This window comes from Rousettus aegyptiacus, unplaced genomic scaffold (assembly GCF_014176215.1).
Source record: "Rousettus aegyptiacus isolate mRouAeg1 unplaced genomic scaffold, mRouAeg1.p scaffold_m13_p_13, whole genome shotgun sequence".
Taxonomy (NCBI): Eukaryota; Metazoa; Chordata; class Mammalia; order Chiroptera; family Pteropodidae; genus Rousettus; species Rousettus aegyptiacus.
The window spans coordinates 47,224,712-47,242,986 of NW_023416288.1; the positions used below are offsets into that span (position 1 = coordinate 47,224,712).

Below are 18,275 nucleotides of genomic sequence, written 5' to 3' on the forward strand. Positions count from 1 at the left end.
TAGCCAAGCTGGTCACTCGCTCGCCCGGCCGCTGACTCAGCGGCCGGGTCCAGCAGCCGGGCCGGGCTGCCGTCTGCACAGACGAGGCCCGCGTGCACTGCAGTGGTCAGTGCGGTGAGCTGACCTGTGACCACGCGCGGGAGAAGACGCCTCGGTGCCCACCACGGCACGCTCCAGGGGCCCGTCCTGCCCTGGGCCTGGGCCTGGGCCGCCCGCAGTCCAGGGACCGGCGAGTCCTTCGCACGTGGGTACCAGTGGGACTTCTCGGGGGGCGGGAAGGGAGTTCGGGCTGACGGTGCCCCTACGGGGGCTCGACCTCGGGCCAAAGTCAGCCTGCAGATGAGAGCAAGGCGGGGCAGACGCCCCGGAGGGCAGTGCCAGCTACTCCGGCCCCCCAGGCCACCCCTCAGGCCCGCAGGAGGACGTGCCCGGCGACACCTCTCAGTCCAGTGGGCCAGCAGGGGCCATCGCAATGGGCAGTGCTCCGAGCTCAGTCAGCTGCGGGCCCGGGGGCACTCTGCGACAGGGTCACACGGTGGGGTGGGCAGTGCAGACCGGGCGTCCAGGGAAGGAGGTGCAGGGACCATCCCCAGCTCCACGACCCTGGCTGCTGACTGTGAGAGTAAACGTGAACTTGGACTCCAAGCCTGATGGCTCTTAAGTCTCCTTACTTTCAAAGAGTTTTCAAAATAAAACCTTATTTTGGCAAAGGCAAAAAACCCTCAGGTGTGACTGTGGTCGTCCGGCCCAGGCTCGAGGCCCCTGAGGCATGCTGTCCGTCTCCTGGCCGACACTGTCCTAGCCTGGGGGCCAGGCGAGGGGCGCATGGACCTCAGGACGATCTGTGAGATTTCCCATGAGCACGTCAGCGTTTCGAAATGAACGCTCAGCACTTACTGAGATGAGTGCCACAGTCCTCACGCCTCCCGACGTGAGGGCCACGCAGCCATGGGCGGGGGGGCACGAGGTCCTTGCAGCCGGGCCCCCACCTCTCCCGGCCCCACAGCTGTCCCCAGTGGGGCCCCTCTATGAAGGAGCTGCAGCTGGAGGCTGAAGCCTGACCCCCCACACCCCCCTGCCCTCGGTGTCTACGGGGCACCCCGCAAACCCCAGCAGGAAGGTCACAAGGTGGCACCCAGGGCCACCACTCCTGGCCACCTCCCAAAGCTGCCCTGGACACTGGGTCCCCACGCACCGCTGCGCCCCGCCGCCTCCAGAGTGGACCCCCGGCAGGAGGCCGGCTCCCACACACGGCGAAGGAGCCCACGGGGCCGCCTGGGCCGGCACGGCAGCCTGCAGGGAAGCCCCGTCCCTCTGCTCCAGGACCTACTTGTGGCTCTGGACCCGGGACCCCTCTGGTCACGTGAGCAGGTGGGGCCAGCAGCTCAGAGACCGTGGGCACGTGCGTGGCTGGGAGACGGCCCCGAGCCCACGCACGCCGTCCCTGTGCGGCCGGCCGCCCTCCCTGGCCCCCGCAGGAAACGAGCCGAGACGCGGCCCTCGCGGAGGCGCCTGGGCCCGGGCCCGGCTCGGCACGGCCCCGGCTCGGCACGGCCCGGCGGGCCCCTCGCGCCTCTCTCCGGGGTCGCCGGCGGTTTTACACACGCACGCCCAGCGGGGCGGTCATCGTAGATGGACGTGGCGGGGAAGAACCGCTCTAATCTTAACCACTGGCGACAACGCGACGGCGTCCGTGAATGACGGCAGGCGGGCAGCACGCGGGAGCGCTCACGCTTTATTCACGCAGGTGACGCTTACAGTACCTTGTGCTTTCGCGGTTACAGTTTCCGTAACAAGCATTAAACACGGGTGCGCGATTCACCCCACGGTCCACACCCCCTCCCACCAGAACCAAGCACAGCACAAGCCCGTGACAGTCACCTTAAAACCGCAACGGCCAACCCCTCCCGGCCTCCGAGCTGCCGCACTGCCGCGAGGACGGCACTGGACCAGCCCCGGGTCTCGACACCGTGATCGAAGCTTCCGGCCTTCTGTGACGACGTCGAGCTTTTCGCGCCGCCACACGTCCAGGGGAGCAGAGGGCAGGCGGCGTGGGCGGCTCCTTCCCCGGAGGCGGCGGCGTGCAGGCGGGCGGGCGCGTGCTCGGGGCGGGGCCAGGCAGCCGGGCACACGCGCGATTACAGGCCAGAGCGTGAGGCTCGGACGAGCTGGGTTTTAGTGCAGCCGATGGTTACAACCTGAAACACTGAGCTCTGTGTACTCCTGGGGGCATGTGTGCACGCGTGTGTGTGCGTGTGTGAACAGTGCACCCAGCTTTCCTCAGCAGAAGCAAAACTCAGAGCCAGAAACAGCCTGACAAAACAAAATTTTGTAGAGTTCTGTACGTGCTAAAAAGAACTACGGATCCGAGAAAAAAACCGGGATTTAGCGGAACTTAAACCACATTTGGGGTGGAATCCGATGACCTGAAGAGGACCGAGCTTAACACAGCAAACCAGGGCAGGAGGTCACAGCCGACGGCCCCCGCGCCCTCCGCGCACGAGGCTGGGCCACGCTCGCCCTCGACCCCGTGACCTGGCGGGACGTGGCTAAGGCCGTGGCTCAGGCGGGGCACACGTCACCTGCTTGTCACCTGCACTTACCCAGCTCTAGCTCTCAAGGCTGCACCACCAGGAGGAAGAGTCACTTGGTGGGCTCGGGCGCTGGCCCAACTGCCCCCTGCGGTCACGCCTCTAAAGCCAGACGCTCCGGGCGTTGACAGGGCCGCCGGGCGGGCGGGCAGGGGGCAGGCCCCGGTGGAGGAGCGGGGACGGCCGGCAGGTGCGCGCCTGGCACCGCCCCGCCCGCCCCGGGCTGGTGGGCTGTGGGCTGGGTCTGGGGGCCGAGGGGAGCGGGCGCGGCCGCCCGGACCCCGCCTAGCGGCGCCCTCCGGCCGGCTTCTTCTTCTTCGACTCGCTCCTCTGCTTCTGCTGCTTCCTCTTGCTGCCTTCCTTGAGCCCTACGGAAACAGGGCCCGTGAGACAGTGCGCAGGACGCGGGCCCCGCCGAGCGGCACGCACGCCCCAGCCGTCCCCGCGGCAGGAAGGCCAGCGCCGCGAGGGCATGTCTCCACGTCGCCAGGCCTGCGCCCGGAGACGGCAGATGCACGCGGCTGTCGACTGTGCGGCCTCTGGCCAGGACGCAGGCGAGCAGCGCGGCTCTGCACCCACGGCTCCCCGCCCGCCGGTCCTCAGGACGGCCGCCCCCCCACCCCCCCGGTGGCCACCCCGCCCCCTCGGTCCCCGGCCACCCAGAGGCCCGGCTGCGCTGCAGGGGAGCCTGTCGCTCCCTGGCCGTTGCTCTAAGTCAGCGAGCCGGAGGCCAAGGGGACGGAGGCCAAAGGCGCCGCTCGCCAGCGCCATGCGAGCCGTGGGTGGACGAGCGCACAGGGCCCAGACGCGGCGGGGGTTGGACTTCGGGGGCAAACAGCAACTTAAAAGGCCTGAGTGCAGCAGAGAAGGCGGAGCCAGGCCAGGGTCACGGGGGCCGGGGGCTCGGGGCTGCCGAAGAGGTCACCTCGAGGCGCCGTCATCAAGTGACGAGGCAGCCTCGGCACGGGCTGGGAACGGACCCTACGTGTGGGCACGGCACCCACCCACCTGCTCCGGGGACTCACCTCGGGGGGTCCCAATCGCAGGGGGGGCAGGGACCCCCAGCACCCTCAGATGGGAGCCCACGCCGCCCGCATGGTGACGCGTTCCCACGTCTGGCTAACGACCACCGTCTGCCCAGGGGGACCGGCCCAGTGGGGCTCGCCTCCCTGCCCCAAACACGGCGGGCCCCAGGCCCCTCGGTCCCCACGGCCGTGAGCTCGCCATCGACTCGGGGAGCTGGCCTGGTGGACTCGGCGGCCCCCGCCCCTGGGCCGCATGTTCAGGAAGGTTCTGCACGGCCGCGGGGGGGGGGGGGGGACAAGGGGAAGGGGGCCGAGCTGGGTGGCGCGGGGGCCTGGGCTGCCAGGCAGGGGCGGGAAGGGTTAGCGCCATCCCAAGGAGGAGCAGGGAGGTGGCCCCGGCCTGGGGACTGTGGGGCACGTCTGGGCCCAGAGGGGCTTCCACGGGGAGGCCCGGCCCTCGCCTCGCTGCTGGGACCAGCCCGGCGGGCGGCGCTCGTGGGTGGGGCCCACGTGTCCTCGAGCACGCCCCTAAAAAGACCCGACCTGTGCTAGGGGCGCCTTCACTTTGAGGAGACCACCACGCGACGACCTCCCACGAACTCGGGAGCTTCAGTGATGAGGCGCGGGGCGGGCGCGGTGCCGGCTCGGCCGCACGTCACCCAGCCGCAGGAGCCGGCCCCGCGTCCGCGGAACGTGGGGACACTGGCCGCCCCAGCCGCTGACCCGAGAGGCGGGCTGGCCACACGGGGGCCCCGGGCGGCACCTGATTCTCGCGGCCCCACCCACGAGCCGCGTGCCCGTCGAGGTCTCCCACCGCGGGGAGCGGAGTGAGGAGCGGGGGGGGGGTCTGGCGTGCGGCGGAGCCAGTGCACAGGGTCCCCAGGCCCGGCCACGCGCGCCACAAGCCTCGCGGGGCCTTGGGACCAACCTTGCCCTGGCCACTGCCACCCTCACCCCCCGCCAAGCGCGCCGGCCGGGGCCCCGACGAGAGGGACGTGCTTGGGAGGAAACCCCGACTCCCCAAGGTCAGGACGCCCAGACCCGTGAGGCTGCAGGCTGCGGCTCCGCGGGCGTGGCCCCAGAGGCCCTGACCCGCGTGGCCTGCCGGGGACGGGAGCGGGGGTGCACGGCGTCCCCCGCGAAACAGGGCTCTTCACGTTGCCCTCACACGGCCAATGTCGGCGTGAAAACAAAACAGGAAAAGCCAAGCCAGGAGCCTCCCCCGCGGTCACAGCCAGGGGCGGCGCCCCCGCGGCCCGTCCGGCGCAGACGGGCGCAGACAAGCGGGTTAGTTTCGTTAGGACGACAAACTTGGAAGCGAGCGGCAGCGTTAGCTCTGTGAGCGCCGGGCCAAGCCTCGCCGGAGGGAGCCGTCCGCAGCTCCCGGGCGCCTTGCTCCTTCGGATCAGAAAATGAAGTCGATTTCACTGCTTCGTTCACGAGCTCTTCTCACGCGGAACACGCTGACTTTCTCTTCCGAGTCCTGTGTTCTCGATAGACTCGAGCGAGCGCGTAACTCACGACGCGAAATCGCTGGCGACTCGCTCGTTCCCGTGGAACGTGGAGACGCGTCTGGAAGGCGGCGGGCGAGGTCCGCGGGAGGGCAGAAGGGACGCGGCAGCCGGGGACAAGCCCTGAGGCCAGCCGGTGCCGCCACGCCCGCTTCTCACTGGCGCCTGGCGCTCCGGGGACACCTCTGTCCAGTGCTGGCCACGCGGGGGGCAGGAAGCAGGGGTGCCGGGCGCGTCTTCTTAAGAATTTTCGAAGGCCAAGGAATCTGGCAGAAAGTGATCGCACGGCCCCTCCAGGCCACACCGGGCACAGAGGAGCCACGGGCGTCACCCCGGGCAGGGCCCCCAGTGCTGGGGGAGGGGTGTCCTGGCACCGGTGGGGGACGGTGCCCGCCCCGCGCCTGGCGTCTGCAGAGCCGGACGGAGAGACCATAAGTCGTTCTGCTGGGGACGGGCGCACCCGGGGCACCCCGACGCCTCTCCCCCCGGGGCGGCGCCGTGGGCTCCAGCAGGACGTCGAACCGCGACTTGCACGCGGGCCAGGTGTGCGCGTGAAGATCTCGCCCCCGCTGCCCGGTGCCTTCACGCCCCCTCCAGGCCTGAGCCGGTGAGGACGGAAGCAGAGCCCTGGGCGGCGTGCGGCCGCAGAGGCGGCGAGCAGCCAGGGTCCGAGGCGGGTCCCGCTTCGCGGCCCAGGACAAAGGGAGCCTGTCGCTCCCGGGCCGGCAACCCGCTCCCCGGCTCAGAGCGACCGAGCGGGCGGCTTCGGAGGGCACTGCCTGCTTCCCGCCGGCCGCGCCCCCGCAGGAGCTCTGCGGCCCGGCCCGCACGCGTGGCAGGGCCGTGGCGTCCGCCCTCGCCCGCAGCCGGCCGCCCGCCCACGTCGTCGTTCCGGGAAGCAGCCGGGCCCCGGCGTCCTGGCCCAGCCCGCGCTGCCGCCACTCAGCCCCGGAGGTGACCGCCCGACTCCGCCGCCCTCGCATCGATCACGCAGATGCCCGGTCGCCAAACGGCCCGTCTGCTGTCGGCTGCGCCCGGCGGGAGCCACCGGGAGTGTGGGCCGCGTCCTCCTGTCCCGACAGCCGCCTCTGGCTTCTCACCGGGGGACCAGAGGACGTCCAGCAGACGCTCCGGGAGGGGAGCTCGGCACACGGACAACGCTGCCTGGCCCCGCCCCGACCCGGGGCCCACACGCACCCACCACGTGCCGCCTGGGGCCCCCGCGGGACCCACGATAGCACGAGCTCTCGGGCTACAGATCAGGCCGAATCCACGCTGGCCCGTGGGGCCGCCAGGGCGACACCTGCACGCCCAGCGGCACGCTCAGAGATGAGCCAGAACCTTCCGTGGGGACCCCGTCCAGGGACCGCCTGGCCTCTGTGAGGGACGGCGAGCCAGGGAGCTGGGCGGGGGCACCCCCGGGCGGCAAGCCGGTCCTTCTTGACCAGAGACCAGCGAAGGCCCAGAGGGCAGACACGGGACGCGAAGCCGCCGGGTGCCCCCCCCCCCCCGTCAGGCGGTGGCCCGGGCGCGTGTCCGGCGCAGGCTGCGGACCTCGAGCACCGACACGGAGGCTGCAAACAGGGGCGTCGAGGGGAAGCCGCGCCCGCCGCCCCGCGCCCGAGACAACACGCGTCACACCGTCACACAGGCTGGCACCCCGTTTTAATGGCGGGCGCCGGAGGCGCGCGAGGCCCCGCCCGCCGCCGCCCTCAGGTGAGGACGCAGCAGCGCAGGGCTGCCTTCGGCCGGCCCGGGCCGCGGGCCGGGGGGGCGGCGGCCGTGCGGGGGCGCCCGGCCTCGCTTGCCCTCTGCACACCTGCCGAGAGCGCGGAGGGGTCCCAGCTGCCGGCGGCCCGGTGTCGGCCCTGCTCATCCTCGTCCTCGCGGCCGCGGGGCGGCGGCGCGTTCCCGGGCAGCGCGGCCGGCCTCTGCGGCCTCAGCGAGCGGGCACTGGCAGGCTGGCCTCGCTGCTGGCACTCCTCCAGGAAGGCGTCCTCGTCGGCCACACCTGCAAGCACAGGGCAGACACCGGCGTGAGTCGGCACCGCGGGGTGCGCCCAGGCACCCCAGGACGGCTCGCCCCCCGCCCCCCAAGGCGCCTAAGCGGCTCCCGGGAGCGCGCCTCCTACTGAAGCCACTGTGGGGCTGGGTCCCTGTGAGCCTTCATCAAAGTCCACCCAGCCCGTGCCTCCGCCGGAAAAGGCTCGGATCCGGCGTCCGGGCAACACACTGCCCGTCCACTGGATGCTAGAAACGGGGTGCGAGGGGGTGCTGGCCCGTGACACCGGCCCCCCCGGCCGCTTGCACACGGCACGCAGCTCTGAACCGGGAACCCAGGGGCCCTGGCTGTCACGCCAGACACCCCCAAGACTGGGCGTCGCTGGTCACCCCCGAAGCCACGCGTCTGGCGGTCTCTTTAAAAACGGAAGCTGTGCCCGGTGGGCGGGCGTGAGGAATAAAGTAACAGAACCGACGCTCCCCACGGGTCTCGAGTTCCTTCTCTGAAGAGTTCGGACGTCACGTCGGGGGCAAGAAGCTCAACGACAGAACGAAAACCCTCCGAGGCCGCGCCGAGCCGCGAGACGGGCAGGTGCCACCGAACACCGCCACGCTGAGGCAGACCTGCAGCCCCAGACGCCTCGTGGGCACAGCGTCGGGCTGTGAGGACGCCCATGCCCCCGTGGGAGCCTGGCCTCGGGCACCTGGGGCGCTCGTCCCCGACGGGAGCGCTGGCCGCCGGGGACCGAGTGAGCCGGCACGGAGGGGCACAGAGGCCGGCTCCCGAGAAACGTGGGGCTGCGGTCGCCGACATCCGGGGGCTGGGCCGCAGGGCTTTTCCAAGGCAAGCCTCGAGTTATGCTCCGTAAGCCTCCGACCCCACAGTGCGGGACGCGGCAGGCTCCCGGGAGGGCGGCCCGGGGCCCTGGCAGGGTCACCACCCCGTCGCCGAGCCCACCGCGTGGACGCAGGGCCCCGCCCGCGGCCCCCGCCCGCGGCCCCCGGGGACCCACACCAGCACTGGGCTCTGCGCCCCGTACAACGGACGGACGTGCCCCACGTGTGCGCGGCTGGTGTCGGGAAGCCACTTACATGGTGACTTCGCGTCGAAAGCCACATTCGGGGTGGGAAATGGCGGGGTGGGGGGGACGCTGGTGCCCTGGGGCGCGTCCAGCCCGGCCACCATGGGAGGGACGGGCGGCGGGGCCCCCGTGCGTGACGGCAGAAGCCCTGGCCCCGCGGGTTAAACCTCCAGAGATGAACACGAGCCACAACGTCAACGACCCTTAAACTCCGTCCTTGCCGTGAGACGGTCACGCTCCAGGTAGGGGACGCCCTGAACACTGGTCACCGGCACGTTCGGTCTGAGTCTGGCTTTGTGACGATGACGGCCCTGGGCTGGGAGGTGGGTGAAGCCGTCCCCTGCCACACCGGGGGTAACCTCAGAACCCGGTCGCTCCCAGCCCCGCAGTCACGGGCCAGAGGGACGGCGGCGTCTCGCCACACACTGCTTTCGGGGAACCTGCCCCCCGAGCCAGCACACGCAGCCACTGGCGACCCGCCTCTGCCTGCGGAGCAGCACGGCTGGCCCGAGCCCACGTCCGTCCCCCACGGTGGCCCCCACACAGCGGCTCACAGGGCCGCCGCAGGACCGGTCCCCGAGCTCTGCCGTCGAGTCCAGCTCGTCCACAGGGGTGGAGGCACCAGGCTTGGGGCGTCCCCTCGCCAAGCCCCCCGCCCCCCGGGCCTGGGCGTGCAGCCCCCCCGGGCGTCTGGGCCGTCAGCCTGTCTGTCCGTCGTGTTCGCTGTCTGTGCAGAAACCGGCGCTGAGCTCGACGTTCCGAGGACAAACGCCCCAACGACACAGGGTCACCCCTCGCTCAGGGTGCCCCGCTGCTCCCGAACCCTGCGATGCCGACCTGCGGACCAGACCACTCGGTCCAGAGCTGACGGTCGCCCTGGGCGGCAGGACGTGCACTGTGGCCGGAAGCCGGGGCCGCCCCGTCCCGCGCGGTCCTGGCGCAGGGCCCGCCTGCCTCGCGCTGCCTGAGCTGACCGGGACCGCCGAGGGCAGAGCCCGCCTCCCGTCCGGCGTCCACGGGGGTCCAAACGGCGGCGCGCACCGCGGACCACCTCCCCCGTCACCGTCTTACTTACCGCGTGCGACCCCGCGACCTCTCCGCTCCCCGGGCCCCGCCGGACTCTCACAGGCCCCGAAGGGCCTCAGGGTTGCAGCAGGGACAATCGAGTCACTGAGCCCACGAGGTCCCCGTGAAACCCAGTGTCCCAAGTAGCAGAACGACGACTTGGGGAACAGAAATGCAGGGGACTGGGGACCCACGACGAGACCACTCACCGCCTCGTCCAAAGTTCTCGCTGGGAACGTTCTGGAAGGGGCGGCTCGAGGCGCGCCCAGACTAGCACGCGCCGATCCCGCCACACGCACGCCCCGGCGAGGCGGCGACGGGCACAGAGAGGCCAGCGGCACGGGGCACGGCGCCCCTCGGCGTGTCTGCGAAGGGGCCCGAGGAGCGTGCTGACCGACCGACGCCCCCACGCAGCTGGTCGCCCGACAGGGCCGCCCCCGGGCGTGGCCTGCACTGCGGCCCAAGGGCGGACGAGGCGGCCACCGCTGACCCTGTGCGCTGAGCGCCGAGTGGCCCGAGGGCAGAGGCCGCGTGGAGCCGGCTCTTCTCCCCGTGGCACGCGCCAGCCCACGGCAGCAGAGCGCGCGACCAGACCCGGCTCGAGCTCCCGCCCGCAGAGCCCTGCGCCCCGGCTGCGGCCGCGCCGCCAGGGCCAGGCTTGTCCCCCCGCAAAGGCCTGACCACGGCACCGCACGGCGTGGGGGCCCGGCCCCGCCCCCCGAGGCTCTACGGGGAAGGACAGGGGCACTGCCACCCGCCTCGGCGGCTCGAGACGTGCGGACGTCCGTCAGGGGCGGGCGCCCCCCACGGACACGTGTGGCGTGCTGAGAAACAGCCTCGCGCAAGGACACGCGGTGCCTCCCGGTGCAGCTGACCACGGGCTGGCCCGAGCGGCCCCTGCCCCGCTCCACAGCTCTGAAGCCGCCACGTGCCGGCAGCTTCCTGCGGCTTTTCCCAGCCCCCGCACCCCACTGGTGACACCACGCGGCTCCCACGGACGCGGCCCAGCTCAGCGGCCCGAGGCGAGCAGTTCCGCCTGTGTAAGGAGAACAAACAACGCACCTCGCCCCGCGACCCGTGCAGAGCCGACGACGCCGGCGCCGTCCCTGCGGGCTCTTCCCGCGCGTGGACGAGCGAGGCGCCTGGAGCTCCGGCCAGAAAACGCCCGCCCCGAAGCGCCGAGCAAAGCGGACCTGAACACGAGCCCGGGTCCTGCCGCGCGGCTGCGGTCGCCGGTGGCCGGGGGGGCTCTCCCTCTGCGAGGAAGGGACGGGTCCGACACGGGCTCGAGTGTGACTAATGCCGGCCAGCACAGCCCGAGGCCCCGCAAACGCCCAGGAATGGTCGCGGGCCCCCCTGCTCAGCCCCCCCCAGGCCGCCAGGCCCCGTGCTCGGCCCCCCCCAGGCCGCCAGGCCCCGTGCTCGCCCCCCCCCCGCAGCAGCCGCGGCTGGCCTTGAGGCACGGCGTCCCCCGGGAGGCACAAGGGGCGAGCACGGACGGGAGCGACTCCGCGGAGCCGCCGCCGCAGGACGCTCAGCGCCGCGCTCGGGCCCACGGGGCCGCGCCACCTGCCTCCCGGAGACGCGCGGTGGGGTCCGCAGCGATCCCACAGTGTCTCTCCGAAGTCTGCCCCTCTCCTCGGAAACGCTGGCATCTGTGCGGAGGCCTTTGAGACGTGGCGGGTCTTTAAAGCACCGCCGAGCGGCGTCTCGCTCCGTCCCAGCCCCACCCCGCAGGCGACACCGGGCGCGGGCACCAGCAGCCGCCTCCGGCCCGGCCCCTGACCACGTCCACCACAGCGGCGGCGCCGACGGCCGCGCCTGGCGAGACCCCCGCGGGGCCTTCCGCAAAGTCCGACGCCACAACGGACGACACGTTCGCTCGCGAAGTCAAGTGAAGGGACCGACCGCGTCGCAGCCCGTGCGCCTGACGCCGGCACCCGCGCGGCCGCGCACAGAGGTCCCCGGCCGTCGCGCTCCGGCGCGGGCGGTGGGGAAACGGCCACCTGCCCACCCCGTGCGGCTCCTCACAGCGGCCGGACAGAAGCCACCTCCAGACTCCCGGGAACGAGGCGGCAGAGGCCCTCGCTGGCCTGCAGCGGGCCGGCCGCTGCGGCCCGTTCTGCCGAGCACCAGCACCCTGGGAGCCCGCGGGGCCGCGCCCCTCAGACGGGGCCGGAGCCCTGCGCCTCTCGCGCCTCTGGCCTCCCCGGACACGCCGTCCCCCTGCCTCGCTGCTGCGGGGGCTGAGAGCAGAAGAGCTCCCGTCTGTGACCGGGTGGCGCGCTCACGGCGTGATGGAGGGCGGGGGCTGTCTGCGCGGGCCTCGAGGTGTGGGGCGCGCGCTCGGCACCCCGCTTTCAAAGCGTTCGCGACCACGGAAAGGTCTCTGAAGCACAGAACAGGGACGGACAAACGGCCAGAACCTGCCGCGTCACTTGGATGCTGTCCTTCCAGCTCATTCCGTGTTAGTGACACGCTCACTCTGCGCACAGCAGCCCGACTGCTGAGCAGCAAAGACCAAGCCCTAGACCCGACGAAAAACCCGAGGGCGCAGAACCAAGACGATTTCCTCAAACGTGACGCTCCCCCAGGAGTTTCACCAGGAAGCCCGCCCCGGCGCCAAACGCCTTTACCTGTCGCGCCAGTTCGAGCGCTGCCCACGCCGGAGCCGCACGGGCCGCCGCGGGGGCTCCGGCGATGAGGGCCAGACGAAGCTCCTCGCTGCCCTGGGCTCCAGCCTTGGGCGCCGTCACGCCCGCTGACGGACACCGTGACACTCACGCTCCAAGGGTCTGAGCTCCTCCCCTGACGGTGACGCCCCTGCGCCAGCGGCAGAGACGAAGGCAGGCCTTCGGAGGCTGCCGTTCTCGTCTGTGCGACCGGCCCCCGCAACGCTGTCCCCAGCACGTGCCGGGCCCAGGTGACGCCCTCACGCAAGGGCGCCAGGCGCGAGGACAGCACGCTGACACTCCTCCCCCGCTGCTCCCTCAGCCCGGCTGTCTTGGAACACGTGTGACAAGTTTCGCTATGCTTTAATATGCCTGTAAAATTTTTTAAAATATCTTTTGTTTTCAACGACACGCTTCGATTCCTCAAGGACTGTACCCAGTTACCGCGAGCAGCTCCCCCAGGCTTCCCGGCACAGGCTGTGTGAGCGAATGTGTCTGGCGGGGAATGACCGACCCCCAGTCGAGTCCCGTTCTAGCGTTTTCACGCTGCTTGTTTCCACAACAAAACCCAGGAGGGTAAGTGCGCCAGTCTCGTCTGATGCTCCTCTGGCTGGAGCTCCAGTGTCCAGAGGCGAGCGTGACAGAGCTCACGGACGGGGAACGACAGAAACGCGTTTCTGCCCACACCTCCCCTCTCCACGCCGTTACCGCGCACAGTCCTCAAAGGAGCTGGTGTCAGGCACAACCGGAAAGCTAGGACGTGCTTTGAAAAAGGAAAAAATATACCGTTGTTTCTTCCCTCCCCAGAGAAACGTTACCACGCTAAAATCGCCATTAAATTGCTAATCGCATATATTTTAACATAAATGGGAAAACCTTCACACACGCTCCAAACACACTGAAGAGAACGCGTCGCTGAGTCCGGCACCCACGTCAGCGAGCAGGGCGAAGCAGGCACGAGGCGGCAGCGCAGGCCCAGGCACAGAACCACACGGACACAAGGAGGCCACGGGCCCCGCTCGGGGAGGATGCACCAAACATTCGCATTTATTTGCTTTTTTTTTTTTTAAGCAAATGACAAAAACCCATTTTACCAGCTTTACTTTTTAAACCTAAGCTTAACGTTACATATTTAAACAATTGTCAAAACTCACTAAGTTGCCAGCGTTCATGCACAACTAGAAAAAACATCCTCAATTTATATTAAATCAGAAATGTGTTACCGTTGATGCATTAGTCTTTCACTACTAAATACTGAAAACTGAAATTATGTTTGCGGAAGCTTCGTCCTGGCAATGTTAGGTTCACAGCAGGCTGACACTACTCGGCTCACGTCTCAAACACAATGGAGAAGCAGGTCCGTGCTGGTATTAGTGTATGAAAGAGTCACGGCCACCTTGGATCACGTTTAATAAAAAAGCAAAGTGCATACAGATTTACAACAATTTTAAAGACAAAAAAAATGGTCCTATCGTGTGGTCCCAACGATAAACGCAAAAGTCCATGACAAACGGGGCTCCGACGAGCTGTGTACAAACACTTTAACTGGGCACGTCAGGCTGAAAGTCGAGTCCATCTGAAAGCTCCAGACGCACCCCTGCCGCGCCTCGGCCGCACGCGAGCGTCCTTACTTGCTATCCAAGCGCAGCGGCTGCTCCTTACCATTTACCGTCAGGGACGTGAGCCGGCCGTCTTCCTCGACCTCCACTCTTTCCTGGCCGTTCTCGATGATTCTGGAGGAGGAAACGCATTGCGAAGTGAGCACGGGCGTGCGCACGCCCGCGTGTTCCAGAGAACACACCTGCCCAGGCACACGCGGAACCGCGGACGCCGTGGCCGGGGAGCACAGCGGAGCCCGGCGCGCCGACGACAAAGCCGCCTCGGCGCACGCCTGCCCACGGACGTGCCTCGGCTCAGGCACGGCACAGCCGAGGGCGAAACGTGCAGACGCGCGTCGTTGAGGCGGCAAAGGCTCCCCGTTTACCGTTCCCAGCGCCAGCAGGACGTGCCCCACGTCACCACGGCACCGTGACCGAAGGTCACTCTGACACAGAGCGAGAAGCAGGCGTGAAGGGCGGGGCTCGGGAAGCCTGAGTGCAGGGCCCCCCCGGCGCAGAGTCGCACGCGGCGCAGGGGTGGCAGCGCCCACGACGCGTGACCAACGCGGTGAGCGCGCGGGCTGGGGAGACCTGTACCTCTTCGTGGTGATCTTCCTGCCATTGACTATTTTAGTGGACGTGGATACCGACTTGAAGTTGCCCATCCCGCCTCCACCGAACGCCGTGGACGAGAATGAGGTGATGCCGCCGTGGCCCAGGGAGCCGAAGGATGGGAACCCTGTGGGAGGAGAGGAGAGAGGTGAGGCGGGCCCCCCGGCCGCTGTGGCCCGCGGGAGCCGCACGGGAGCCGCACCGTGGCGGCAACGCCGGGCGGCCCCGCAGGGGTGTGGGTGGGGGGCGAAGCGGCTCCTGCCCACTCGCCCGCTGGCCCTGGGCTGCCCCCCGGCCTCGTGCACCACGGAGGGACCAGGACAGGACCGTGCATCTCTATCCCACAGGAAAACCGTCACTGCCACAGGACGGCAAGCCCGACCTGCTGACCTCCTTGCAACATGAGCACGGGGAACAAAAACCTCAGTCATTACAAAGCTCAAGGAACTTGAGGAAGAACGTCACACACACATACCTGAAGCAGCATTGGGGGGGCGGGTGAGAAAGGGGAAGGGAGTGAGAAGGGCCCATCGGGAATCACAGGAAGTCGCGGGGGCGCGAAGCGCAGGGACCGTGGCCAAAGGCCCCTGACGACCACGCGCGGTGCCCGGGGCCCCGGACCGAGCGGGAGGGTCGCTGCGTAAGGAGCGTAAACACCTGAGCGCCACGCAGTGCCCCGCAAGCTGACGCAGTGCGACGCTGTCCACTCTTAACAAAAAACGAGGGCCGGACAAGCCACTTCGAGTGTTCCCGTGGCCCTGCTAACCAGGATGTCACCACACGCAACACGGGAACCTCGACGCAGTCGGCACGGTCTCTGAGGCCGTCTGTGCCGCGGTGTGACACACCTGTGTGCGCACTGGCCACACCGCCAGCGCTCAGCAGCTCTGTGGGCCGCGGCTCCCGACAGCGCCGCACTGTTCTGGAGCGAGCCCGGGCCCCACGACACGACAAGACACGCTTCCTGCGGCAACTCGAGGTAAGGGCTGCGCCCCTCCCCCCCGGCTCACACTAGCCGCTGGGTCTGACGCGAACGACCGCTGGGCGCTTAACCATGGTCTCCCCCCCCGACTGCCCTTAAAACTTGGGCCTCGCCTCCGAGGCTCTGCTGGACAAACGCCGACGGCGCTGGGCGCGGCCAAAGGGGAGGCCCCGAGCTGCACACGGCCCTGCCGCCCGCCCCGCCCCGCACGGGCGCTCCGGGACACGGCCTCTGCTCTGCGCATCCTTCTACCTGCCGGGAGGTCTGACTTACGAAGGGCTCGGCGAGCTTGCCTGACGGGCCGGCGTGCACGCACTGGCCCAGCACACTACTCCCAACCCGCGACGCCACCACTCGACAGGAAACGCTCAGGGCGGTGCGCACAGACGTGTGCCCGGGAACACGACACCCTCCGAGGCCGCCCCCGGAGCAGCGCACGCACAGGCGGCCGTGCTGAGCGGCCAGGGCAGCCCGCTCCCCCCACCCACCCCCACCCACCCCCAGGGGTCCCAGGGCTCCTACCTGTGTCGAAGGAAGAGAACCCCGCGAAGGACGGGAAGCCGGTGAAGGACGAGAAGAACGGGCCTGAGCCGCGGCTCCTGGGGCCGCGGGGGCCCCGCCGGCTCCCAAAGAAGTCCTCAAACGGGTCTTCTAGAACAAAAAAAAACGCATTTTATGAAACCGTTGTTCAGCTTCGTCTGTTTGGCCGGCGAGCCGCAACGAGGGGAAACGGGCGGACGCCTCATCCCGTTCCCCCACCGGGAAGGCAGGCACGGCGCGGCCGGAGCCCCATGCCGCCCCGTCCCTGCTGCGGCCGTCCGCACGGTCAGGCCGGTGCCACGCGGCCGGGCTCAGGGGTGCTCCGCGAAGCCCGCTGCCCTGGCCGGCGCCATTCGGAAATGAGCAAAAATGGATTATCCTAACCTTTCTGTACGGTACACGCAGCGCCACGGAGGTTCGAGAACGTCTAAGTTTTCTGTGCACCTGACATCTCAAAATATCTGTTAGAGGTTTAGTCAGAGTCAAACCTGAATAGATGCGAATCATACGACACGGTGCTTTTTTCAATAGAAAATTATTAACACGAGGAAATGTCACGTTGCTACTGGAAATACCAAAATGCCCCTGAAAATAATAAAAATTACTCCTGACAATTTAGCAGGGGTTTGGGGTCATTAATGAGCACTTACTGAAAACATGAATTACGCAAACTTTGGAAAAATTTTGCTGAGGTTCCACAAAATTAAGCAGTGCTGCACTTTTTCAGGAAAACGTGAATTCCTCGACTAACAACCTGCGGCAGAAACGCACGTGGGAGAAGGGGACGGCGGCCCCGCGGCACAGGCGGCAGCCCCGGTGGGCACGGGGCAGGGGCGGGGTGGGCAGGGGACGCGCCTGAGCAGCGCCGTGACCAACGGGAGCGAACACGGGGGTCTGCGGCGAGCGCCGGAGCCGCGACGGCCTCGGGACGGACACGTGCGTGACCCCAGGGGAGCCCCGCGAGCCCCCGAGGGTGGCAGGGGACGTGCCCGTGCCGCTGGCCCCGCAGCCGAGCTCAGGACGAGGCGCCCCGGGGCGTGGTGAGGAAACCTCGGAGGAGCAGCCCTGCTCACTGGGGGCTGGCTCCAAGTTCGAGGACAGAGAAAGTGCCGGAGGAGAGAGGAAGGGCCACGTGTACTCCCGAGGAAGCGGCCCGCAGGCGGGGAACGAGGGACACACAGGGCCACCGCCGAGCACCGCGGGGGTTGGCAGAAAGCTAACCCCGGAACTCCACCGGCGATTCCGCAGCCGAGTTCCCACACTCCCCAGTAAACGCCACCCTTCGACGAACCTTAAGAAATTCGCATATAAGCTACTTTGTAAATGGGGCTTACGAGTCCCAAAATTATAATGTTTAGGAGTGCAAATGGAAAGAAAAAGAGCTTTATGTAAAAGAGTAACACCTTTCTGAGTGCTGGATTGCTCCAGACTTCAGCGTTTTCCAGTAAAACCCGAGCACTCCACCCAGGACGTCGCCGCTTCCCTGGAGGCCACCACGGGCCACACACAGCCCGTCACACCTGACGTTCCCACATCGACCACCCGGGCCGGGCAGCGCCTCCCGACTCTCCCTCCGTGACCTCCACGGGGCCTCCACGGGGCCAGCCTGACGATGCTCCGCTGCCCCACGTGACTCCCTGAGCCAGGCTGCACGGCTGGACCACACCGCGTCTCCCGCAACGTCCCGTGTGTCACCGCTCTGAAGATGAGCAGTTATGACGCCTTTAAGGTCACACAGCAACTAAATCTATCATTGGGTGCAGTGCTCTGGGCGTGACTTAGCCAGAGTCCCCGTGACACCGTGATTAAAAGAGTGTTTTTAATCCGCTTACAACTCTGTGCTGAATTAAGTCTTCCATAATCATAAAATCGCCTCCTTCACAAACTACTTTCAAAGACAGTTCAGAACTACGTTAACAGAATCACGCCAGTGGCTCTCCAGTCACGTTTTCTTGAATTTTTAAAACTCTATCTTGTTTTTCTGTTGATGTTATGTAGCCTAAATAAAACTTTCCATAATTCAGGTATTCAGTGAATTTTAACGTATGACTTCAAGTATTAAAAGTCACAGAAGTTAGCCCTGCAGGTTAAGAGCCCCACTTCCAAAGCCGGGCCCACGCAGAACACACTCCTCTGTGAGATACGCTGGCCACGCGCCAGGGCCCAGCCCGGGAGCGCCCCCGCACCGGCCACGGCCACGGCCACGCGCCAGGGCCCAGCCCGGGGGCGCCCCCGCACCGGCCACCCCTGAGCTTTGCCCTCTTACAGAGCAATCTGGGATCACGTACTGTGAGCTTTTAAAATCTTCAGCCTCAAAACTATATCCAATTTTTAACAACCATTCAAACTCCGCAATTCTACTTCAAAAATATCAGCTCATCTCAAACATGGAAATAACTTCCTACACCAGGAGTGCGAAGCATTGTTTACAGTGAAAATGGAAAATCACAACTTTCCGGCCAAGGAGAGAAGCGTGCCGAGCGCGGGGCGTGCTGCGTTCACAGGGTCACGGAGGCCCGGCTGCGGGACACAGGAAGGAACCCACCCGAGGCTGGGGGTGAGTGGCCCTTTCGTATTTTTTTGTGGGGGGCGGGGT

The 18,275-nt window shown here is 67.8% G+C and overlaps 1 protein-coding gene and 1 long non-coding RNA gene across 4 annotated transcripts in view; one reads left to right on the forward strand and one right to left on the reverse strand.

Moving 5' to 3' along the window:
* Positions 1 to 1,721: 1,721 nt before the first annotated feature.
* The window catches only part of DNAJB6 (DnaJ heat shock protein family (Hsp40) member B6), a 34,897-nt gene continuing 18,343 nt past the window's right edge, over positions 1,722 to 18,275 (reverse strand). For 2 of the 3 annotated variants that reach the window (XM_036230591.1, XM_036230592.1), the window contains exons 6-10: positions 15,662 to 15,790; positions 14,143 to 14,284; positions 13,610 to 13,680; positions 6,947 to 7,138; positions 1,722 to 2,959 (exon numbers count right to left, since the gene is read on the reverse strand). In XM_036230591.1, the coding sequence (XP_036086484.1) occupies positions 2,877 to 2,959; positions 6,947 to 7,138; positions 13,610 to 13,680; positions 14,143 to 14,284; positions 15,662 to 15,790 (617 nt within the window). In that variant the 3' untranslated portion in view covers positions 1,722 to 2,876. The remainder of the gene's footprint in view (positions 2,960 to 6,946; positions 7,139 to 13,609; positions 13,681 to 14,142; positions 14,285 to 15,661; positions 15,791 to 18,275) is intronic. The other variant, XM_036230590.1, reaches the window with a different exon arrangement.
* On the forward strand, positions 2,071 to 16,812 carry LOC118610733. The gene is made up of 3 exons (XR_004953989.1): positions 2,071 to 2,081; positions 3,999 to 4,005; positions 16,705 to 16,812. It is a non-coding gene; the product is annotated as an uncharacterized LOC118610733 (long non-coding RNA).